The following is a 25,670-nucleotide window of genomic DNA, read 5'->3' on the forward strand; positions in this document are numbered from 1 at the left end:
TTAATATGTAAAATTCTGTAGTTTTCATGGAAACATTTGCATAACAGAGAAAATAAATGCAATTTTGATGTCTGTAGAATGGATAGAATCAAAGTTTTCATGTATTATTGAGTTTCCTTGCCATGTAAAGCCTTTTTGGTAGAGCATATATTATTATTGAGACCCATCTGTATAGCTTGTATGGATCTGTCCCATTAATTCTCACCATGAAATAATTGTCATAAGAAAAAGACTCCACAAATCCAAGGAATTTAATTCATCACTCACTCACTTTATGAATTTTCAATGTATTTAAGGCTAAGCAAACTATGATATATTCCTTGGAAGTATTCCTTGTCTAACATGCTTTTTAGCCTTATGTTAAAGGACATCTACCATCAGGATGGAGGATTGTAAACCAAGCACACTTACATGGTAGTGTGGCAGGATGCACTCTTCTTGTAACCTATACCCTTCTTTTTAAGGCATAAGGCCCCTTTCACACTTGCGTTTTTCATGCGCGTTTTCTGCGCGTGCTTTTGACGCACAGAACTTGCATTGCACTCTGACCCATTGTAATTAATGGGCTTTTTCAGACTCATTTTTTCTGAACGCACCATACAAGTCTATGGAGACGCATCAAAAATGCTTTGCACTCTGAGACACTTGCAAGTGCAATGCGTTTTTCACGCACCAATTGCCATAGAAAAGATAGAGCTCAGTCCTGAGTACAAAACGCATTGAAATTGCATTGAAAATGCATTGAAAACACGCGTGAAAAACTGAGACACTGAACAAACTCTGACTGAAAACTGATTGAACTCTGATGCAAAATGTCAGTTTTTCACACTGATCGCACCCTGAGCAAACTCTGACGTGAAATGCAACGCAAGTGTGGAAGGGGCCTAAAGATTTTAAAGATTATGCAAATGAGCCGAGGGGCTATCTATGGAGCCTGGAGCTCCTCAGGTTCATTTGCATCATTTTTAAGACCTTTTTTTAAAAAATTAAATTCCAAAGAGGCTAAAAGAAGAGCACTTGACAAAGGAGGCACACCACAGCATTTAAGTGTGATTGGTTTACACCCCTTAATCCTGGTGGTAGATGTAATTTATTGTTCTTGGCAACTTGATTTATCATTTTTACAAGACTTGACACTTCCCTTAGTAGTCTTATCTAAAGGGCATTATTATATCAGAGAACATGCCATGCTGTCTTTATTTTGGAAAAATAAAAAATATTGTTTTAAAGGTCAAAAAAGAGTCAGAATTAATATTTCGGAGACATAACATTTTAGATGACTGAATAAGAAACACTGTAAGGGACTCGGCTATTCATGTTGCTTTTAAGTCACAGACTTAAGGAAGTATTCCAGGAATCAGCATAATTCACATACAAATGGGTCCGTAACCCAATATCGCATTTGGACGTTCCTGTAGCAGAGGAAGGAGAATGAAGTACTCAGCAGGGGTTTGCTGCACAATGGAGAAAACACCTGTCGCTAACAACCGCGATTGGTGCTAGAAGTAAGACTTCTCCTTACGGACTGACCATGTAGGCGTGTGGAATCTTATAGCCATGGATGCTCCACTAGAGGAGTTCTGGGAAAACATGCAAAGTTTTCCAGAATGGGGTAATGAAAAACATGCCTCTTTTAGCTAACGTGTAAGGCAGCTCCCTTGACATCAAGCATGACCTACATGAGGCCTTATGACATGATGCAGGATTAAAACCAAACCAGTATATCTATTTCAGAAGGAACAGCCTCCCAACTGTAGACAGCACTATTACCACCTGGTTGGGTCTCTTCAGTATAGCATAGGAAACTGGTTTGGCTGGGTGAGAGGTTTGTGACTAGGGTTGGGAAGTAAGAGTTCTCCTTAAGGAGACTGCCAGTTAAGGCCACCATGAAGGCGTGTGGAGTCTTATAGCCACAGATGCGCCACTAGGATGGGAGGCCCAGTTCTCTATGCTGTACTGAGGAGACCCAATGAGGTCGAAACAGTGCTGTCATCACCCTTGATGTCAAGGGAGCTGCCTTGCAAGGTAGCTAAAAGAGGCGTGGTTTTCCTTATCTCATCCTGGAAAACTTTGCATATTTTCCCACTGCTTTGGGAGAATGTAAAAAAGTGAGAAAATGTTTATTTTATACCACAGCAAATCAAACGTGGGTGGAGGGGCACAGGATTATACAACCAAGAAGGCACTCTGGCTTCTGGCTACTGTGTGAAGGACACCTTGACTGATGTGTGGGTGTCACCCTGACTGATGTGTGGGGGTCACCCAGACTGATGTATGGGGGTCGCCCTGACTGATGTATGGGGGGGGGGGGGCATTGTGACTATTGGCTGTTGTTGGGGCACATACTTGCCAGTGTCTCAGGCTATTTAACAATATGTTCAGCTTTGTGGTTTCCCTCAAATGGCTGAGTAGATGCATAAAATTAGCGATAAAATTATATTAGTCCCTTTTTGACTAGGTTGACTAAGTTTGTCACCCCTGCTCTAAAGTATTCAAATTTAAAAGAAAAGAAGGAAAAGAAACTAATTTTTAGATCTGAATTTCTCCAGAACTGAATCTCTGTGGAAAAGTGAAAGTGTGATTCAAGGACACTTTACACTAAGCTCAGCTCATTCATCTTACTGTCCAATTTTATTCTTTAGTGGAATAGTTAAGAGGAAACTCTTGTCCCGAAATACTTACATGTTTGACTTTTGGCCACGGTGAAATATCTCCGTGCCTCACATTATTTCATTCGCAAATCATTTTCTATCAATTCTGAAAATCACCAAGTTCATTGCATTCTGATCTCCAGATGTTCAGTGCAAAGGATTTTGTTTGAAATTATACTACAGTATATGAATTTTTCTGTAATTCTATGAGGGTGGGGAACATTTTATGATGTCTTCTTTTATACTATTGGGTTGCTATGTTTAGGTGTTACCTTTGCCTAACATGTTATTAAGAAAATTTGAACTAAAAACAGGATTCAAGCGCCACCATGTATTTGGTGGAGTTTACATTGGCTACAAATAATACAACTTGCTCTAGAGGACTTGCCATATCCATTACACTGTCAGGAAACCATTGTATGATAATATATTATCCTTGCAGTTGAACATTCTCTTCTGGCCTTCCCCACTGCACCAGCAATGGTGCACCATGGGATAAGTTTGTCATAACAAAAAAAGAACAGTATGGCATTTAACCCAATTATATTCTCCTTAGTGAATACCCAATATATTCATCATAGTTGTGAACTTACAGATATAGGTAAACAGTGGTAGAGCTAAGATGTTTTGGATAACACTAGGATCAGTGTTATCCAAGATCTTTGGAAAACCCACAAATCTTGATAATTGAAAATTCTCACTTCACTGTTTGACTTTCTGTTAAACCAATGTGCAAGAGTGAAGCTGCTGCAGGAGAGCAGAGACCCTGACTGAATTAACAAATGTCAGAAGCCACCAGTCATATTGGGGCACATTTACTAAGGGCAGTTTTCTGGCAGACTTTGGACATTCTTTTAGGTGCAAACTGCTAGCACAAGTATTTAAGAAGTGTCCGCGCCACTATTGTATCGCACATGACTTATTTTGTGGTGCAGCTGCGACCCATGCAACCCAAATTAGGGAGCGTTCCAGTGCGCAGTCGGACCGTGTGCCAGATTTATCATGCAAAGTCAGACAGAATTGTGTCACACGCTTATGTTAAAGGTGCACCAGAAAAAAGTTGGTGCACTCTGTTGGGGCAGTGCAGGGGGCGCCAGATTAATGAAGAACCTGCGCCGGAAGTCCTAAATCTGGAGTCTCCTGCAATATCCTTAGCATTTAGTGCAGTTTGCCCTGTTATAGTAAATGTGCCCCATTGTGTAATGGGCCATGCCTTTCTAAGAAAGGAATATCCCTTTAACATGGCAGAACCTAAAAGAACAAAATGGAAATTGTAGCCTGAATTTGAAATAATCGTTGGTACCATTAGCCGAATTGGACTTTATTTTTTGCAATCTTTGGGCTAATGGTATGATGGAGTCTGCAGACCTGTCACCAATCATCGCAACATAGTATGACAGATCTGCGTTAAAGTCTGTCACCAAAAATTTACCACTCACACCAGTCATACCTGCTGTTTAAGGGTTAAAAGTCCTCCACATGTTACCTAAAATTATCTGCCAATGAGACACTTTACCTAAATTACTGCCATTTTACTGATATGCAAATGATTATACATGAGTCATTTTCTGAAGAGAACAGTCACATTTTCTCTCCCTATTCTTACCAGAATGCTGTCCCTCTCACTGCACAGTGTATATAGCAGTGATCACTATGTGGGAAACTGCAGATCTTCTCACATTTGTGCGCCCCAACCCATGCTGTTCTGAGTAAAGCCACACACCTGTGGCCCGAGCCACCATAGACAAAGTCAGACAAAGTTTGAGGAATGATTTTTCTGGTGGTAGGTGGCAGATCTTAGCTGTGATACCTGCATTGCACTTTTCAACAAAGGCATAGTGGGAGAGATGTGAGCAAGTTTTATTGTACTTGTTCTTCAGGATAGTTTCCCTTTAAATATTTCCTTCAAGAAATTCTGAGGATTCAATTTTCCATCATAAATGACAGGGGTAACAGGGGCATGCACTTACCGCAAAAGCCTTCTTGACATTGGGGACATCACTGAAAGCAATAACTGCTGGTGCAATATTGTGTGCACTTAGTTCTAATACAGCTGTGCTGATTGATGCAGCATCTTGGGATTTTCCATTGGCAAAGAAGACTGCAATTTTCCTCAGAAGTACTCCATGTCGGACACGCTTGAAGATATTTCTGGCCACAACTCTCATTGCTTCCCCAATGTTCCTCTCAGCACTGGTCCTCTCAGGTGGAATGTTACGTATTGCCTCCAGGAGGAGGCTCTTTTTCTTGAACTCAGAGAAACGGATGAGATGTTTCACTTGATTGGTATATGTGACTATGGCAACACGGGCCCCTCTGGGGCAATTACTTTCACTTATCTCCATTTTTTCAACCAAGGAGATAATGATATCCTTCATTCTTTGAAAGGCTCCTGATGGAACATCTTGCGATGTATCTAGAGCAAACACTACTTCACTTGGATAGGTGGGACATGCAGAAGAACCTAAAAATAAAAACATGTGAATTATTTTCTTTTACATGGATAGTGGAAGTAAATTTATTGTAAATTTGCATAAAATTACCTGAGAAGCAAGCTGCAGGGGAAAAAAATAACAGGCGCTTAATGATTTTTTTCACCGCTAGATATAACTATGTAGTGCAGGAGGATTCTGGGTTTACTTACGGCAATTTTCTCTAGTAAAATTTACAAGTTCACAAGTCTGCAAAAATGAATGACATCAAATGGTAAAACAACAAATTAAATGAGCCTGAATTAAATTCAATTAAATGAGCCTGAAGGCCTACATTGACAGTTACCCGAGCCCCTCTGTGATGTAGATTCACAGGTTGTTATAGTGTGCAAGGGCACTGCCCCCTCCCACTGTGTACTGAATTTTCTGTGCCGCAGTGAGATTACATCAAGCAGATGGAGGATGAATGCCTAGCAGGAGCAGAGGGGTTGAGTGAGATAGTTTAACAGCCTTGGCTGCTATCATCAGATGCAACCATGCCCCCATCTTGGCAAGGATCTTGGCAGCCCCCCCCCCCCCCCCCCCAGCCCAGGGCCTTTCATTTAGACAGATATGTCAGTGACAGACTGATGCAGATCACTGGCAAAACTGTAGTATTGCAGTATATGATAGGATTGATCAGACTTCCCGGGGTTAAAGTACCCATTGGGCCTAAAAAGTAGTAAAAAAAAGTTTTAAAAAAGTTTACAGATTTTAATAAATCTAAAAGTTCAATTCATAAATTATTTAAAAAAATTATTTGAGACAGCTAAAGTCATAGTTGGGAATGCAACATCCATTTCCATACTATGCCTTTAACTCGCTGTATCTATGGGACATTTTGCAGTGAGACACTTTACCTGCAACTAGTGATGAACAGATCAGGTTTAAGTACCAGACCTGAACCCCCTCCAGTAACACACATGATTGGTGCAAGTTAAAAGTCATAGGGAGCATTCAAATTACCACACCCATGCATGCCGCCATTTTGGGGAAGGTGGCACCCCCAATGAGGCTCCACAAAATGGTGCCGGTAGCCAGTTTTAGACAAACTGGGGCCCTGGGCATAAGTTAAAGTGGGGCCTCAAAATAAAACTATTTTATGAACAGGCAGAGTCAGTAAGAGGCCCCTTTAGCCCTGCACAATAATAACACTTTGCAGTTTACAAACAGTAGTAAGGTAAGGCCATCTGTAATATGGGGCTGTGGGAGAATTAAATAGGAGATAGACAGGTAGATAGAAGATACATAGATAAACGGATAGACAAAAAGCTACGTTCAAGAATAGGCAGGACTCCGGATTGTGTTTAAAAAGTGGGGTGAGTCTTTGTTCCATTGTGACGTTTTGGTGAAAAAGGTGCTTGAAAAAGGTGACTGCCATCACAGAAATGTCACAATGGAATAAAAACTCACCCCACTTTTTAAACACAATCCGGAGTGCTGCCTATTCTTGAATGTATTATTAGGATCCATGCCACGGAACCTACGGCTGTGCACCCATGTTTTCATCTGTTGGGATGCTCTGGAATTTTGTATATTAGACAAAAAGATAGAGAGATAAATTTATTAGATAGACAGATATATAGATAGGAAGTAGACAAATTATAGAAGATAGATAACTAGACAGATAGATGATAGATACAGACAGTCCCCGGGTTACATACAAGATAGGGTCTGTAGGTTTGTTTTAAAAATGTTCAGTTGTCATAAGAATCAATATGAACACTAAAGCTTCATTACAGACACCATTGATAACTGTTACAGCTGATCATTGTAGCATGGAGTAAAGTACAATAAATGACCAATATCCAAAGGTCTGTTTGTAACTAGGGGTTGTATGTAAGTCGAGTGTTCTTAAGTAAGGACCGCCTGTATATAGGCAGGAGATAGCTGATAAGCATCTTCACCCAGGCATTAAACTAAGGGCTATTAAAAGAGCAATACAACCACTGCCCATAAAGGTACACATGCAGGGGGACCTTTAAGGACAGGGGGCCCTGGGCAAATGCCCAGTTTGCGGCCCCCTAACGCCAGCTCTGGTGGCGGCTAGTGCTAGTTCCGGCCCATGGATTCAGCAATTTGAATGTCCCTGGGGACTTTGCCAGCGTTATTGACAAAGCACCAATTGCGTTAATAACATTGAAGGGGCTTTAGCTAAACACTACTCTCAACAAATAAAATGAGATTGTACAAATCATCGTACTACAGAAAATAGAATAACATTCAGTTGCCTACTGTGAATGATGCAGCTCCTTGTGGTCCTTTCAATCCCTAAAGAAAAAGACCAAAAAATGCATTATTTTCAGATTATATTTTATACTGTACCATAGAGAGACTTATGTGCTGAAGTATAAATGCGGTTCTTACCCTTGCCCCAGGAGGTCCTCTCTCTCCAGGCTCACCAGATGACCCAGGCAATCCTGCATTGCCCTAAAATAGCCACACAATTGCTTTTTTTTTTAATAAAATAGCCATGAATAACAAAAGAAAATGAATTTATATCAAACTGTATTTCGAGCAAGTGAAATAAAGAATACTGAATATGATTTCTAAAAAAAAAAAAAAAAAACTCCATGGCAGTGTGGCCATTTGCTGTTTATTTTGTAGTTAGAATAATAGCAGGAGAACGTAATATGGAATTTTTGTTATACAGCCATATGATTATGAGAATAGCCTTACCCGTCTTCCTCTTACTCCTTTGGGACCAGAATCACCAGATTTACCAGGATCACCATCATCTCCCTATGCAGGACAATGATTATGGTTATTGATACTATACAAACATTTCAGATTTATCACAGGCAGATACCATACAACTGTATGTTGCTTGAAATATGTGCTATATGTACATTATATGGGAAATTTATCATACGCCGGCGCTAGTGCCCCTTCGCTGCACTTTTGCAGCCCGATACTTCAAGAGGCTCCGGCCTCTTGATGCATCTGGGAGGGAGCTGCACAGCGTATATCTATACGTCAGGCCCTGCCTGGTGTAGAAATATACGCAGCCGGTGAACAGTAACGCCAGGCCAGTTGCACACCCCCTTCATGCCCCTTCCCACCCCACTGGTGCTTGGTAGTTTGGGGTAAATACTCGGGACAATTTTTGCACACCCTTCTTGTCCACTGTTCTAAACTGGAGTGAGCAGCATACATATATAAATGAATACTACTGTGTATAATTCCAGATAGATTCAAAGTATAGAGCATAATCAGGAGCTGTCTGGCTACTAACTAGGGCATAAATTTTCCATTTCAGAGGTAGGTTTGGTTCCCCATGTCTGTCCCCTTGTTACAAGTAATTTAAAACATTTGAAAGGGAAGCTGTAAGGAGGTTTGGGGCACCTAAGCACTGCCTTCTTACACCTGGGTTGGTGGTTGGAGGTCTTTCTGCTGTATGGCTGTGTTCACATGTTGCATTTCAATTCATTTTGAAACTTAATGGGTAGGATCTTGCCCCAATCACATATATGTTTCAGCTTAATGCATGTGACCAGGAACAAGCACTACGGGGAAGATTTATCACTTCTTCTACGCTAGTTTTCTGGCAAAGGAGAAGTGAAAGAATTGCAAATTCTTGTGCAGTGCAAGAATTAGCAATTTTAACAGCAACGACACCACCTCTACGCCATGTGAGTGTGAAGAAGGCATAGAGGGGCGCAGTGGCCGGAGGAGTGGGCGTATTTTTTAAAAACCTGCAAACTTCTGTTTGTTGGTTTATACGCAAAATATGGTCAGGTGGAGCCTGGCATAGTTTTTCCCGGTGGCCACGCCACCCACCAGATACTTTGAGAGACCTATGACTATTGATATATCTAGCGGGAATTGGGGGGGGGGTGTCCACATGTGCTTCATTGGAAATGCATATGCAATGCTCCTCACCGTTTGGGTTCAAAATGCAACTTGTGAACACAGCCTCCAGGTATCAGTTGCTGTGTTGATGAAAAAGTCCGCTGGGACCCTCAGAACATGCAGACTACTTCACTATGCACAGTGCACATTGACCAAGGGTCCGAAGTGGTCTCAAATCATTGGACCACTGATGCCTTTCCCTTCTGAAACTCAGCAACTGACACAGATTATTTACAAAAGGTTTGAAACCATAAACCCTTATTGCATGAAGGCATACTGGTGGTTACACTGCCCCAATTTTACTGACAGGTTTTCACAAACCCCTTCAAGAACAAGTGTTCAAGTCAAGTGTTTTTTGTTTTTCACACCTTTCACAAGCCATAACTTTTAGATTGCCATATTCTAACATCCGTAAGGTTTTCATACTTCAGTGTACTGAGCTATATAAGGTGTCATTGTTTGTGGGATAGGATGATGTTTTCATTTTTTATTTTCAGTTTTACCATTTTGAAAACTTTTGATCACTTTTTATTAAAATTTTTATTAGTGGCAAAATGGCTATTCAGATATGTAGGCAATATTTTCTGTTACAGGATTCACCGCTGGACATTTAGGGATGCTGTGATATCTAATATGTTAATGATTTTACTACCTCAGCAAGGTACTTGAACCCTTGGAGCTCTGATCACTTGTACAATGTACTGCAAAACAACTGTATTACAGTATATTGTAGATTTACTGTTTCTGTATTATAGTCTGTCTCAGCAATAGACCTGTTAAATGCTGCGGTCAGATTCGCAGTAGCCCAGTATACCTGCATTATGTATAGAGTCAACTATACTGCTCCAAAACCTCTTATAATTCTGAATTGGCAAGAATAGTGTATTAACTGCTAGATTACCCGTTATGTATAACCACAACTAGTAGCATGTGCTTTGCAGTTGAAAACATTTGTATGGGGGCTCATTCAGGTATGCCACTAGCTACGCCACAGACACTATATATTGTATTTACCAAAGTGCAAATAAAAACTACAACTCTTCTTACAAAAGCATTCATGATTCTTACAGAAAAATATTATAATTATGGCTTATATAAAAAAAATATTTGAATGGCAAGAAAACACTAAAATACCATAGATAATTGTTATACTGTATGTGTAGTGATACCAATTATAGAATAAAAAAGCATATTAAAATTAAAATGGCAAGTGGTTTTGCATCCATCACTTAAAGAAAAAGTATCAAAAAATTATACATATCAAAATGATTGTGAATAAAAACTTCCTACATTGATGGAAACAAATTTAAAAATAATAAAAAAAACTAATTTCCACAATTTTTGCTTCCATTATCTTATAAATAAATGAAAAATACCTTCTTTTATAACTATATTTTGTAATGCAGATCAGAATAAATTCATGATTTTGTAAAAAAAAAAAGTTCAACAAATATATTGTAACATTTTCCTTTTAAATGTTCAATATTTTTCCGATTGTTTATTTTCTTGGGCCATTAAACTATAAGCTGACTGCACACGGTAACATACTTTGACTATGACCTCATATTTTCTTTGCCCACAGCTGCCAAACAGAAGAGTGAGATGTAGAAAAGCAGGATGCTGTTACATACCTGTGGACCGGGATATCCAGGAAATCCAATGTGGCCCTAGAGATGGAAGAAATACATTTCCATTACATTGTACAACTGTATTCTGCAATTAAAGGTAATGTAATTAAAGGTAATGTAATGTAATCTGTAATTAAAGGTAATACACCTGTACGTTCTGTAAAGTAACAAAAAGTACTTTTGCTTTGTATTATACAAGTCGATCATTAAGTAAAACAATATGGACAATTTAATAAAATTAAACACTGATCAAAACAAAAGGTTTTATGTCTCTATTTACTACCCATGATATAAATTCCACATGAATTAACATTTAAGAAAATGGAGTGTTAAATTTAGTACAAGAGATAACTTTAGACAGATCTGTTATCAGATTATGTTGGTTAATGTAAAAGTAGCATAACTTTGGGAACGACTAGCTTAACTGTCAGCTATCAGAACAAAAACTATTGTACATAGCTTGAGGCTATGATCATGTTCATGACGTGAACAGCATTGTCAAGAGAGACATTCCCTCTCCGTAGAACCGGAGAGTCTTCCGTATATATGCAGATACGTAGCGGCCAACTAATCACAGACAAGGCAGGCGAGTGACGCAAAGTGCTCCTCATTCATCCCCGCCACTAGCCAAGCAACACAACACATTGGGGGATATTTATCGCGTGCCTGTGTTTGATAGGCCCGCTGCTGCATTTATGCAGGGCAATAACCTCTTGATGTATTAGGCAGGCTGCTGTGCAGCGTTTACACTATGGAAGGCAGGGCCTAGCATAAAAATAAATGCAGACAGCGACTTTTCACATGTGAAAAGTTGCCAGCATTATCGCACCGGCCCACTCCCAGCCGGCCGCGCCCTCCGCTCGGCCATCCATGCCCCCCCTTCATGCCCCTTTACGGAATGGGACAAATAATCGCAAATACTAGCAATAAGCTAGCATTTGCAATTGACGTGGCGCAGAGGTCCTGATAAATATGCCCCATTGTGTTTTTTTTTTACAGAAATCTCCATCTACTGTACATCTACCTACAATGAGTATTTATAATGAATACATAGAATGAGTACAGTGTCAACAAAAAGTTCTGCTATTGGAACCTAAGATCATTTCTGAGGATGTTACATGGTTTGTTAAGCGTTAAAGCTTATAGCTTATATAAGATATCATAGGGCTAACAATTATCATGCTCCAAAAAGTCATTTTAAACTTTGCTACATCTGTAAACACATGAGTTTGGCTATCACTATCCAGTCATTAACCTGACTTATTCCAATAGTCTCCTACTTTTGACTAAACTGTACTGAAAAGGTGGAGATGACATACTGCATGTTATGCTTTTTCTGTGTCAGTGGCAACACATCTATCTACAACCATGCAACATGTCTAAACTATAATTTCCCAAAACATTTTAAAGGTGTCCTGTGAGAGGTAATATGCACCCAGCAATCGAAAAAGTTGTGACCAACCAGTTGGAAAAGTCATTGGGCAAGAAATAAGAATAATTTCTCCAAGTTACCTTTTCTCCCTTTAGGCCTGGTGAACCATATCCATCAGCACCATCTATCCCCTGAAAAATAAAACAGTTAGAATTATTAGACACAATGCCCCACATTTATCAAAACTAGTGCAGTCCGTACTATGTGCAGAGTGCATCACATTAATCAAAACTTGTGCACGGTCTTCATGTATCTGGTGCCCCCTGCACTGCTCTGGAAATGTGCACCATTATTTTTTTTGCAGAATTGTGGCACAGACAGATTTGTGGCACATGTCAGTAATTTTTCACCGGACACAGGGCAGCCACGACCGAAACTGGCGCAAACACTTTATAAACACATATGCAAAATGTTCTTTTCAGTGCAAAGTCAGACAGAAGACTGTCACAAACACTTTATTGTGGCCCGATATAGAAAATTAGTCAATACAGGGAAATGAAGTGCTTCATTACAACACTGCAGTCAGAAACACAACAAAAAGAGGAAAGATAAGTATCTAGTATAACACATTTGACTTGGTGCATACTATTCATTTTATTGTCACTGGGATTATAGGAATCCAAATACGTGTTACAGAAGCAATGGCTGGAATCGAATTCATGCCTCATATATTTCTGGAATAAAGTGTAAGGATACCCTAAAGAAAGTCCTAAAAAATGCAATAAATGTCTACATCCAAACCCTATTAGTAAGTTTCTGCCTATGATTCGAGGTTGTCAATAATTTTTATTCCAATGTAATTATCTTAATTTTTTCTATTACTTTATAATTCTTAAGCATGTATACACTCTTCATTTTAGAAGTGCATAAGGGAAACAAAAAACACAATGGGGGTCATTTACTAAGGGCCCGATTCGCGTTTTTGCGATGGGTTAACCGAATTTTTCCATTTTGGGCCGATTTTCCCTCTATTGCCCCAGGATTTCGGCACACGCGATCGGATTGCGGCACATCGGCGCCGGTAAGTATGCGACGGAAATCGGGGGGGGGGGGGGGGTTGTGGCCGTGAAAAAACCTGATGGATGCGGAAAAACCACCGCATTTAAAAAAAAAAGTGTCACTCGACACGCGCTTACCTTCATCCTGGATGGCTCGGTGAACTCCAGTGCGTTCCGATGCTCTTCAGCGCAGCAGCAACACCTGGTGGACGTCAGAGGAACTGCCTTAGTGAATCCCGGCCGGACCCGAATCCACCACAGAGAACGCGCCGCGAGATCGCGAATGGACCGGGTAAGTAAATCTGCCCCAATATTTTTTTCCATAATTAAAAATGGAAGGTCATGTGAAATTCATATGTGAATGTAGCCTTAATGAGATTTCTTTGTAAATATGGTAAGGGAAATGTGAATTTTAAATAATTGTACTATTTCAATTTGACTCATTTCCATTGAATTAAAATTTAATTGATAATGGTACATATAGAAAAGAAAAATGTACACAAACTGTACAAACTGAACGAACTAATAAAGCTCAAAATCTTACAAAATAGTAAATAAAATCTAAAGGATAAAACTGAATGTAACTCCACAAGGAAAAGAAAAGTCCCTGCACAGCTCAAACGATGGTGTCTGTCCAATGCAGATATATCGTGTCGGTGGGGCGAATGGCTGGGAGTGAGTGGGTAGTGGACCGCTGCTGCTAAGGTTCCGTGGCGGTGTTGCTCAGCCTGAATTAGAACAGGACCATGATACAAATAGAGAGAAGAAGAGGCGGCACTCACCGGACTGGTGGAACTACTTCTTTTTATTCAGCAAAGCGGTGTGGTACAGGGGGAACGTGTTCCCCCTGTACCACACCGCTTTGCTGAATAAAAAGAAGTAGTTCCACCAGTCCGGTGAGTGCCGCCTCTTCTTCTCTCTATTTGTATCATAAAACTGAATGTGCTTACAGGCAAACCTCTGCGTCCCGGAGCTCCGGTGTCTCCTTTCTCTCCAGGGTCTCCAGGTTCCCCCTAAGAAAGGAAAAATGAAGAATGAACTGAATTAAATTTTAAAAAGTCTAGCAGTACTATGAGCACTATACAAAAACTTCATCATTTTTGGATACTACACAGTACTTCAAGTTTATACAGCATAGAATCAGCTGGAAAATTGTATCAAAAATGCTTTGTAGCACATTTATGAAGGGTTTTAGATGGCTGAAGAGAAAAATAATGCACCAAAATAATTTAAATGCACCCATTGGTGCAGTTTAGGATTGTTTAATTTACTTTGCACACTTTTTACACACTTTCAATAAACCTGACCCATTATTTTCAGAACATACCCACCTTTTGTCCTCTTGGTCCAGCATTGCCTGGAGCACCAGAAGGACCAACAGCACCAGCTATTCCCTACAAAATACATAAAGTAAAATAATCATTATATTTTCCTATTATTTGTTGTGACATGCATTAATAGCATAATTGTCAGCACAATGTACAAATCATATAGCAGACCTGATTTGCAGATTTGCTCTGAAATGGATCAGGTTTCAGGCTTCTGTGCTTGAAAACCAAACCCAGGGCTGCCTTTCAGATCTTTTGCTGGAGGCAGTGTCCATTACTCCCTTTATATTCTGCCCAGTTCCATCAAAGGTTGCTAATTGTACAGTATTTTCACTTTATATATACTTTGTGCCATTGCCTTGCTTGCTTTCCTTTGTATTTGACCTCAGCTACATTTATTCAACCATTCTCTCACTATATGATTCTGTGCCTGCCACCAGCTTGACCAGGTCCTGTTTGATGTTACTATCTGTTGTTTGTCTCTCTGTGTCTGGCTGCTCACACTATGACCCCGCTTACCATTACTCATAATTGTGTTTGGATATTGCCGTGATGTATTTCTGTGTTCTTATGTGAACACTGGCCTAGCTCTGACCTTTTACCTGAATGCTCCCCCATCCAGCTGCTGCCAGGCAGAGTAAGTTTTTCCTTTCATCCAGCAGGGTCTGTTAGTAGGCTCCTGATGGGTGGGCTTGCCCTTACCAGGGTGGTTTATCTGTTGTAGGCAGGGCCCTAGCCCGAAATGGACTGTGGACTAACGCATGGTTAGTCCACAGCCGCTTACCCAGTCTGACAGTTTTTTGTCAAGTCTGGTTGTGGTTGCGCTGTTGGCTGAACAGGTTCTTTACAAAAACAGAACCCCATCCTGTCCTGATAAGATGCTACAAATCCATTATTGTGCTGTCTCTGGTTTAGTTGCATAATCCAAGTCATGTTTTCAGACTTAATCAAGGGTCAGTCTTTGACTTACAAGACAACAACATGTATGGCAGCTTTCTTCCTTTTGTTGGTGGTGAGTTTTTTTGCATAGTTTAGTTTGCATATAACGGATTTCATATGAAGCATTGGCCTGTAACAGCAGGATAACTCCAAGAAAAATCAATACTTTCCAAGAGCAAAACAATAAACATAAAAAAGCAAAAGTCATAGGGAAAAAAATTCAAGAATAGCTTTAAGAGAACCGATAAATACATTTGCTGATTGTTTGGTCTTTATCCAATATGTGAATGGCTCTTTAGTTAGACAAAAAATAGATGATGCACTGAAGAACCAATCACGGATTGTGAATGACTGGCAGAGCCAACAAAACCTAGTTTTATGACTTTTTTTTAAACAGATCATTATTACAGCAGCTTGAAATGGAGAAACCTCGTTGCTGCCAAACCTGTCTTATTTTTTTTCCCTGATGTCTGAACAGTGCCAACTGCATATGAAATATATTATACTACACTATGACACTATTCTTTCTAGGGACACACTGCCTAACAACCATCCAATATTCTAAATAGGGTTGTTGTGAGGCAAAAGGCCTTCAGAAAAATAGGTAGTCTTTGATTTGATGTATTCATCGTATAGGAAAAAAGTGGCAAGGAGATATAAAATATGCATTTTCTTCACTAACCCATGCCTCACAGATTTATTGGGGATGTAGTAATAAAAAATTAGAAGTGACTATTTCTGCAAACCTAATAAATCAGTGGGTGTAACATGCAATAATTTTAAGTAAATGGTACAGCATTTTTATTTCTATTTCCAAACTCTCAGACCTTAGGTAAGCTTTAGTGGACTTTGGTCTGTTCGGTAACTAAAGATATGGCAATAACCAGTTTTATACGGTATTCACTCAGAGCTTAAATGGTAATATACATTTTAAATCCAGATCAGGATCCCAAATGATTCCAGCAATAGAATAAATGCAAAGACATCTGCTAGATAAACAACTCTTTTCTTTATGTAGTAGCAAAGCTTTGTTATTATTGCTGATCTCCGATTCATGTTGACCCTCAAGTTGTCAACTACACATAAAATGAAAGTGTCCCACCACCATCTTTATTGCTTATTCTGGTACCTCAGACGGCCTAGATCCGCTTATCGTGGGGATCCCAAATGTTAGATCTCTACTGTAATAATGATGATCTTCTATATCCAATAGATAAATCATCAATTCAATATAGCTGTTAAATACTTGTGATTAAGTATACTCAACACACAAAATTAAATGGTGAACAGTAAGTAAAAAAAATAGTGGGAAAAAAACATGAAATAAAATACTGTACTTGTTTCTAGAATTTTACAGCAGAGCCTTTGGTAGTGAAGAACTGTACACACTGTACTAAGGTTAAGATTAATTTCAATATCAGAGTTATAAAGAAAGTAGATTATGTTTTCACAAACCTGAGGTCCAGGGAGACCTTGTTGACCTTGTGGCCCAGGTGGTCCAGGTAAACCTTTAGGTCCCTAAAATATATGCACAGCGTAAACCAAGGATTGGTATGTATATTAAATGGTTAAATATCATGATGCAAGTTGAAAAAATGAATAACCTGTATGCCTTGAATTCCACGATCCCCTGGAAATCCTGGTGCACCGCGAATACCTTGATCACCCTTTAAGTGTATAAAATAAGCCGCTTGTTACCAATACATGAAGCAATAAGATAAAAGCAAAACTAATCTGTATCATATGCTTAGTCCAAAGTATGCAGTAGAAAGCTGATTTTCTTGTCGACATAGAATGTATAATTGTTATAATTAAATTTTCTTTTTAATTCGTGGCATTATAGAAGGGCATAGCTAAAGACTCATGGACTTGAAACCTCCACATAGCTTTATTACATCCTCATCAGTATCTTAAAGCAGATGCTACAAACCATTTACAGACTAGCAGCAAGGTTTACTGCCATATGTCTTATGAAAACAGCATATCGATAAGGCTACATTTAGACGCACATATGTCTTATTTTTTCCCTGTTTTCGGAGCGGAATAGTGCTGCATGTCTGTGGCACGGTATAGCTCCGTGTGGCCGTTGCCATCTATGGGGGACACATATGGCTGTACATACGTCCCCTATATGTTAGTCTGAATGCAACCTCTTTTCCATCTGGGCAACTTACTGTATTTTTCAGACTATAAGACGCACAAAAATCTTATGATCCAGTGCGCCTTATATATGAACCTTACTTACAGACAACAGCTGCCTTGAACTGTGAACAGGTCTGCCACCTGCTGGTCATTCATCCTTATAATCAGGTGCGCCTTATATATGAACCTAGATGTTTTAGCAGGCATTTATTGATGCCTTATAGTCTGAAAAATATGGTGAATACAAAGGCTCCACTCTATGTAACATTGATGTCTATACAATGGTAACTTTGCAGCTGGACTCTGTAGCTCTAGTTATTTCACCATATAATCACATACTGCTATTCCTGCCATTGAAAAGTTTGAAAAGTTATTGATCTCTGGCAACTTACAGCATAAATCTCCAGACATTTACGATGCCTAAATTTTAAGAAGTTGACTTCCAACACAACTTTGTACAAAAAATGTTTTATATGTGTTTTTGGATAGCAAATGGTGGATAAATACAATACATCTGTAAAGAAATACAGCTTTATGACTGGTGATACATTAAACAGGATCTTTAAAATCTCGGATGAGCAGACCAACTATAATTTATTTTTTTCAAATATCCTTTTTTTCATCAATTTTTTTTTACCATATATAGGCAGGCCCCAGGTTACATACAGGAAAGGTTCTTTTGTACTTAAAGGGGTATTCCAGGCATCAGTATATTTCATATACAAATGAGTCAGTAAAATATAAGCTGATATCTAATTAGTTGTATTTTTCAAATTTTGCTCCCCTTAGCAGAAAAGTGCTGCGGACATACACTGTAATGGAGAATTAAAATGCTACTTAATCAGTCGGTTGATTTCCTCCACGCGGAGCAGACATAGGACAGAAGATGGGCGCTGGTCACATGTCCATATCATGTGATCACCACTAGGTTTGGATGCAGTCAGTTGGTTGCAGTGCATCCAGTATGGCCAGTGTTGTGGTGATGTGAAATGATGGCAGTTACACATCATTACTATGGTAACAGAAAATAAATTCTATTAGATCATCACTGGGAGCAGAGCACAAGAGGGAGGAGGAGTTACTGAGAACTAAAGAATCATGGGACTTGGTAGTTTCTAGTGGCGGCCATCTTAGTGATAACTCCACCTACTTTAGAGAGGCCATAAAATTTTGTGAATCATAAAATCAAACTATTTAAGCTCCATTTTGTGACTAATGACATTAAGTTTTGTTGTATGGATTTATTTATTGCATTATGGTTTTTTTGTATTCAATGTACATATTCCCGGAATACCCCTTTAAGTTGAATTTGTATGTAAGTCAGAACTGATATACTTTATAATTGTAAATCCAGACAAAAAATTTTTGTCCCTGTCATAATTGGATTTTCAATATTTTTTGCTGTCATGGAAACAAGTATTATCAATAAAGCTTAATTACAGGCATTTTACAGCTGATCATTGCAGCCTGGGACTAAAGTAAAGCATCCAGAGATCTTCACCAGAGGTCACAGGGGGCAGAGAAGCCCATCTGTAACTACGGATCGTAAATTGGGTGTCCTTAAGTAGAGGACCACCTGTATTCAAACAGCAACAATCCAGTCATTAATGGCATATCCACACTTTTCCATAACTCCTTTTAAACTGTCCCAGTAGTTAAAAGCCAAAATATATTTTTTGTGCTGAATTTAATCTAAATTCTTACACATTGGGGCATATTTTCTAAGAACAGAATAAACTGCACTATATACAGTTTGCCCGTGCAGTGTGCAGTGGGCGTAGATTATTTCTGGCGCACACTCTTCATGATTATGGCGCCCCTGCACTATCTCAACAGAGTACACAATTTTTTTAGATGGACCTTTAACATAGACCAAGCAACACAACTCTGTCGTACTTTGCATGTTAAATGTTGTGCACGGTCCGACTGAGCATCAGAACGCCCCTTTCAGTGCAGAAATATGTGTTGCCTGAAGACTAGTGCAGCTGCGCCACAAAAGGGTCACGTGCGACACAAATCTGGTGCAGACATTTCTTAAATACCCGTGCAAGCAGTTTGCACTAGAAAAAACGTGCAAAGTCCGACAGAAAATTGTTGCAAGGACCTAAGTAAATGTGCCCCATTCTGTTTAGTAAATAACCAAACACACAAACTATGCTTATTCATTTCCAGCACCATTTTTATTTTGGGATTTAAAATTTTTAAACTAAAAAAAAAATCTGAATAGTCTTGCCATCAAGCATTTTGTTTGAAAAGCATCAAAGTTAATTAGAGCTGATATTCCACACATCTCTGTCCTTTCCAGCAACTTGGCTTTAGAGCTCCAGTGGGACGTGTGTATGCCAACAGCCATTACTCTACTTGGCTGTGAATGAGGAGAATACTCACTTGCTTTGAACCTACATATGTGCTGAAACAGCACATAAGTCCTCAAACGTGAGTCAAATTATGCCAAATAAAGCAAAATAAAACATAAAATAAATATATATTTTTTATAAACACGCTGGAAGCTTGATAGACTGTGAATACGGAATAAAAAAATAACATCAATAACATTCCTGAATGGTAGACATGTCGAGAAGTCTATCATTTACTTATAAATAGATCTTTGGAAATTGTTATCCACACGTCATACTCACTCACCTTTGTTCCAGGAGGTCCTCTACGGCCTTGTGGACCCTTTATGGAAAAGCATGGAAAGTTAATTTCTATGGAGAGATTAAAGTCAATAACATTGGAGAGATTAAGTGGCTTAAAACATCTTCTGTTTTTCCAGGACTTGAAGCACATGGCTCTGTTGTTGAGCAGTTTTCCCAAACATAACCACTTATACTAGTTAATTTACTACACTTGCCAATGGTATTTTTCCTTATATGGATGATAAAAGCAGGTTTCCCCCCAAAGCCGGGGTATAGAGCAAGGATATATAGGAAAACTCATCCACATCCGTTCTTGGTGTATCTAAAATTTCAACTTCTTTATATTGGTTTCTATATATATAAAACCAGAACCTCACCTCCCAGCAGTACCCGGTTTAGAAGTTTCAGTATTAGATTTATTATGGTTTTGGTTTTGGTTTTATATGATCTGCTGAAGCCAAAAAAAATTAAGTTTTTGATACACTAAGAACAGAAGTGCCAAAGTTTTCCTTTGAACATGGTGTACTTTAGATTCTAACAGGTCTCTTGGACCATCAGTTGTAGTAGTTTTATAGTTTTATGTGGTATTATATAGACATAGCAACTACATTGGAGATCAAAATTAGAGAACAGTGTATGATCACTTGATTTTTACAGAAATAATGTAGTCTCCATTGATCAACATTTGATGGATTTTTTGTAAGGGGTACACTGAACAGCGTTTTGCAAAATTACCATAGTATAGCAACATAAAAGCTTTATTTTGCAAAAAAACATAATGATCATAATTAGAGAACAGCAATGACTGTAGCACAGAGAAAAATAATGCCATTTTCTGGAGGGGTACAACAGTCACCAGTCAATAGAAAGTGTACAGGCCTTTGCTTTGAATGACTTCAGCACATCTGCAGCCACAGGACATCACTAGTTTCTCATGCTGCTCTGGTGTAATATTGTTCAACTCTTCTTCCAGTCTCTTCACCAATTTTGTGTTGTTAATTTCTTGGCCATAACTTTGTCACCAATGATTTTCCAGAGGTTTTCTATTGGGTTTAGATTTTTACTGTGTGACAGGGGGACATGTACTGAATGAAAATTGCTGGCTAAATGAGAGGTCCAACTCCCTGTTGCAGAAAACATTCCCTAAACCATGTCATTTCCTCCACCACCTTTCACTGATTTCTTTACACACTTTGGTTTCAGTCTTTGCCCAGTTTGTCAACAAATATAGTCATCAGACCAAAATAAATTATACTTGCTTTCATCACTAAAACAACCTGGGGGTAATTTCTCCCATGTCCACACAACAGGTTCCTGAGCAAAGGTGAGCCTTTTTATTCTTTCTGCTAACAAGAGGTTTGGTAACTGCAGATTGGGATTTCAGTCCAAATGCTCTTAAAACTTGAGACACTGTATGACGAGACAGATCCTTACCCCATTCCGTGCTGAACAAGTGAGCCATTACAGCTGCGTTGTTGAATTATCCAGTCTTCTCTTGCATTTGTCTTTCGACCAGCCCTCTTGGAGGAGTTTTGTATTGATGAAATATTCTAGATATCTGACTTAGAACGACCAGCTTCACTAGCTATGGCTGATAGGGCGACCCTTTCGGTCTTCATCCTGCTGCTGGAGGGTTTCAGTCACTTTGGAACAGCACATCAATTTTGTAGAGTTAGAGAAAACTGGAAAGCTAGGCTGCCAGTTAAGTAGGATTTGTCAGAAATTAAGGAAATAAGCACCAGGTGGCAGATTAAAGGGGGTTTCCCTTGGAGACTAGGGCCTAACTTGCTGATCAGTGGGGGTCTCAGTGCTGAGACCCCTGCAGATTGCGAGACTGAGGGGTCCAACCGACCCCTCGCTGCTCCTCAGACTATTGGAGCAGATGGTCGCGCATGACGGTTCTGTTCCATTAATCTCTATGGAGCTGCTGTATTGCATTTCAAAATGCAGTGGGAATGCAACACTTGAATGCACCTGAAAGTGTTCTCTAATTTTGATCAGTGTTCTTTATAATATATACAATGTATGAAAAAATCTTAAAATAATGCTATTTACTCATTTTAACATCTATTCACATAGAAATACAGAATAACCTTGACATTTAGGAAATTGTGTGTTGTTTGCTAATTCTGATCTCCAGTGTAGAACTTGCATTGTAAAGCGGTGGCCTATAAATGGCCGACCAACTAAGATCGAATGAGCCCACCACACAGTGACATGAGCTTTCGAGTAATGGGTACTCCATTAATAAAGTGCTTGATCAAAATCATGCCCCACATTTTTGTATGCAAAACAACTTTACAGTTATATCTAGACATCAGGTTTTTTCTCAACAAAAACAGTGAAGCATGTTGACTGTAGAAACATTTTAAATTATAAAGTTAGAATTTTACTTGTGGTCCATTATCACCAGGTTCTCCTTCACGACCATCATTTCCTGGCTCACCCTGTAAGACAAATGTCAATATTATAACAAAAATACAGCAAATGCAATTTCTATGTGTAAGGGGGAATTCAAACAACCGTTGGGGGGCATATATACCACATAGGCCGGCAATCGGCGGACAGCGCGGTTCGGAGTTGTACGGTGCACCTTATCATACCATTCTGTGACCAAGAAAACATATTTTGCCCGTAATATGGCGCCATGTGCCATATATCTCTATGGTGAGGGGCAGGGGCAAGCAGCGCTCACCCCCTCCTCCTCTCCCGCGGGCCGACGTGTTCCCCCCATGGACACATGATACACATATTACAATTTCCATAGTATTTAAAGGGGGTTTAAATAGTTTGAGGTTCTGAAAGAGTAGTTTAATTTTGTATCTGGTGGGGCAGTTCTATAGTAAGTCTACCAGCCTACTCTGTCAGTGGTGACAACCCCTTCATGCCCCTTATGACCACTTAACATGGAATTGGGGTAAGGAAGAGAACTTACTATGATTAATCCCCCCCCCCATATGTTTCAATATTTTTATTGGTTTAAACAACATTTTCAGACATAAATGAGGTATATTTCATTTATTCTAAACTAATACATTCTAATACAATCTGAAATGTAGCTAAACTTTTGAAGTCTTTTTTCATTTCAGAAATGAATAGTGAGACTGATAATAATAAACTTTGTAACATAATTTACCAAGTAAAAAATCCTCCTTGTTTTTTTTCATCCCCTCTTCTCCTGCAGAGTACCTTAATGCAATTCTGAAGGCCATACAAAGGAGAGAATACTAAAGCTTAAAGAGGACCTGTCACTCCGATTTGGGACCCTAAGCCAACTACAGGTCTATATGGACTTGTGGTTTAGGGTCCCAAATCAGCCTGTAACAGGTCTCTACATTGCCCCTTTGTAAAAAAAAAAATACTAGATGTGAGTCCGATGAGGCACATCAGATTCGCATTTGCAGCTGTGTCCGATGCTCATGATGCTCTGTGAAGATGGGTTTAGTTCCCAGCTTTATTTCACAAGGGCTGCACCATGGTGCATGCACAGTGAAGCCCTGGTGTACTACTCTGGCTTCACTTGCAGCAGAGCACCGGAGCATGGAGCTCAGGAGGGAAGCTAAGTATAAAAGTTTTTTTTAAATCGTGTCTACACGATCAGTATCGTGCTCAGTACAGCAAAAGCTGCTAAAGCTGGGCTGGGCTGGAGCAGGAGGAATGGTTCACAAGGGGGCGATGAGAGCAGGTATGGCTAGAGCTTCAAGCACTATCTTTATGTTACATTTACAGTATATGGACTCTGCCGTGGGTCTGGCATGGTGCTCCATCCAATGTTTTTGCTAGGAACAGGGCACAGCACAGCACACAAGAATATAAAACACATTAATATGTAATTCAAAGTGGCCCTGTTCTATAGATCCAGCTGCACTGTAGGAGGTTATGGGTTAATACTCCCCCCCCACCCCCATCATTTTTGCAGCTGCCATTACACTTACAGTTGCTCAATATTACAACTTAGCAGTCTGGGTAAGGAGTAGAAGAATAGTAGTGGATTATAATACAGGCAATTTGGGCGGTAGCCAGGGGCCCAAGCATTCTAGGGGGCCCATGGCCACCCAAACCACCCACCAAATTTTATACTGAGAATGATCTTCACCCATGACATACACATATATCCATTCCTGCTTTCAATACACATGTACAAAAGAGCCATTTTGGACTTTTGAGGGGCCTTTAAAGGTCCTGAATAGAGATGAGCGAACATACTCGTCCGAGCTTGATGCTCGTTCGAGCATTAGCGTACTCGAAACTGCTCGTTGCTCGGACGAATACTTCGCCCGCTCGAGAAAATGGCAGCTCCCGCCGTTTTGCTTTTTGGCGGCCAGAAACAGAGCCAATCACAAGCCAGGAGACTCTGCACTCCACCCAGCATGACGTGGTACCCTTACACGTCGATAGCAGTGGTTGGCTGGCTAGATCAGGTGACCCTGGGATAGACTAGCCGCTGCCCGCGCTGCTCGGATCATTCTCTGTCTGGATGCCGCTAGGGAGAGAGCTGCTGCTAGTCAGGGAAAGCGTTAGGGTGTTCTATTAGAATAGTGTTAGGCAGGAGTGATTCAACAAGAACCCAACAGCCCTTCTTAGGGCTACAATAACGTTATACTTTTTTTTTTTTTGTTTGCTTGTGGCTGGGCTTGCTGGCACTAGTAGTGCAGCTAGTACCATATTGTGAGGAATTTGCAGGGGGACTTGCTACCGTTGTGTTTAGCTCTTAGTGACACACATATCCACCTCAAACACCAAAGTGGGAAAATTTATTAGGGGTTTGATTTCAATTAGGCACAGTCTGCCAGTTTCTTTTTATTTTACGTTTATTTTTTCATAACTCAGCGTCATCTCATCAGTGTGCTTTCATACTTGGCTAGAAAATAGCCAAAGGAGAATCCAAACGGCTTACTTACGCCTACAATAGCGTTATATATATTTTATTTCTGGTTGATCTGCTGGTGGCTGTCCTTGCTGCAGTGCATATACTAGCCAATTGTGAGGAATTTGGAGTGAGACTTGCGACCGCTGTGTTTAGCGCTTAGTGACGCACAAATCCATCGCAAAGACCGAAGTGGGAAAATTTATTAGGGGTTGGATTTCAATTAGGCACAGTCTGCCATTTCCTTTTTATTTTACGTTTATTTTTTCATAACTTAGCGTCATCTCATCAGTGTGCTTTCATACTTGGCTAGAAAATAGCCAAAGGAGAATCCAAACGGTTTACTTACGCCTACAATAGCGTTATATATATTTTATTTCTGGTTGATCTGCTGGTGGCTGTCCTTGCTGCAGTGCATATACTAGCCAATTGTGAGGAATTTGGAGTGAGACTTGCAACCGCTGTGTTTAGCGCTTAGTGACGCACATATCCATCGCAAAGACCGAAGTGGGAAAATTTATTAGGGGTTGGATTTCAATTAGGCACAGTCTGCCATTTCCTTTTTATTTTACGTTTATTTTTTCATAACTCAGCGTCATCTCATCAGTGTGCTTTCATACTTGGCTAGAAAATAGCCAAAGGAGAATCCAAACGGCTTACTTACGCCTACAATAGCGTTATATATATTTTATTTCTGGTTGATCTGCTGGTGGCTGTCCTTGC

The 25,670-nt window shown here is 39.7% G+C and overlaps 1 protein-coding gene and 1 long non-coding RNA gene across 2 annotated transcripts in view; one reads left to right on the forward strand and one right to left on the reverse strand.

Annotated features, from left to right (window-relative positions):
• LOC140133383 (collagen alpha-4(VI) chain-like) overlaps nucleotides 1-25,670 on the reverse strand; it is a 169,007-nt gene that overhangs the window by 34,853 nt on the left and 108,484 nt on the right. Inside the window, exons 24-37 of the mRNA XM_072153496.1 lie at nucleotides 22,474-22,527; nucleotides 20,085-20,120; nucleotides 16,904-16,966; nucleotides 16,755-16,817; nucleotides 14,364-14,426; nucleotides 13,983-14,045; nucleotides 12,115-12,165; nucleotides 10,606-10,641; nucleotides 7,802-7,864; nucleotides 7,490-7,552; nucleotides 7,358-7,393; nucleotides 5,296-5,332; nucleotides 5,195-5,206; nucleotides 4,622-5,115 (exon numbers count right to left, since the gene is read on the reverse strand). Coding sequence (XP_072009597.1) covers nucleotides 4,622-5,115; nucleotides 5,195-5,206; nucleotides 5,296-5,332; nucleotides 7,358-7,393; nucleotides 7,490-7,552; nucleotides 7,802-7,864; nucleotides 10,606-10,641; nucleotides 12,115-12,165; nucleotides 13,983-14,045; nucleotides 14,364-14,426; nucleotides 16,755-16,817; nucleotides 16,904-16,966; nucleotides 20,085-20,120; nucleotides 22,474-22,527 — 1,134 coding nt within the window. The remainder of the gene's footprint in view (nucleotides 1-4,621; nucleotides 5,116-5,194; nucleotides 5,207-5,295; nucleotides 5,333-7,357; nucleotides 7,394-7,489; nucleotides 7,553-7,801; nucleotides 7,865-10,605; nucleotides 10,642-12,114; nucleotides 12,166-13,982; nucleotides 14,046-14,363; nucleotides 14,427-16,754; nucleotides 16,818-16,903; nucleotides 16,967-20,084; nucleotides 20,121-22,473; nucleotides 22,528-25,670) is intronic.
• Nucleotides 9,570-25,670, forward strand: part of LOC140133384 (uncharacterized) — a 32,919-nt gene continuing 16,818 nt past the window's right edge. Inside the window, exons 1-3 of the long non-coding RNA XR_011855883.1 lie at nucleotides 9,570-9,635; nucleotides 10,557-10,699; nucleotides 12,650-12,782. This is a non-coding gene — a long non-coding RNA (uncharacterized lncRNA). The remainder of the gene's footprint in view (nucleotides 9,636-10,556; nucleotides 10,700-12,649; nucleotides 12,783-25,670) is intronic.

This window comes from Engystomops pustulosus, chromosome 5, assembly GCF_040894005.1.
Source record: "Engystomops pustulosus chromosome 5, aEngPut4.maternal, whole genome shotgun sequence".
Classification (NCBI taxonomy): domain Eukaryota; kingdom Metazoa; phylum Chordata; class Amphibia; order Anura; family Leptodactylidae; genus Engystomops; species Engystomops pustulosus.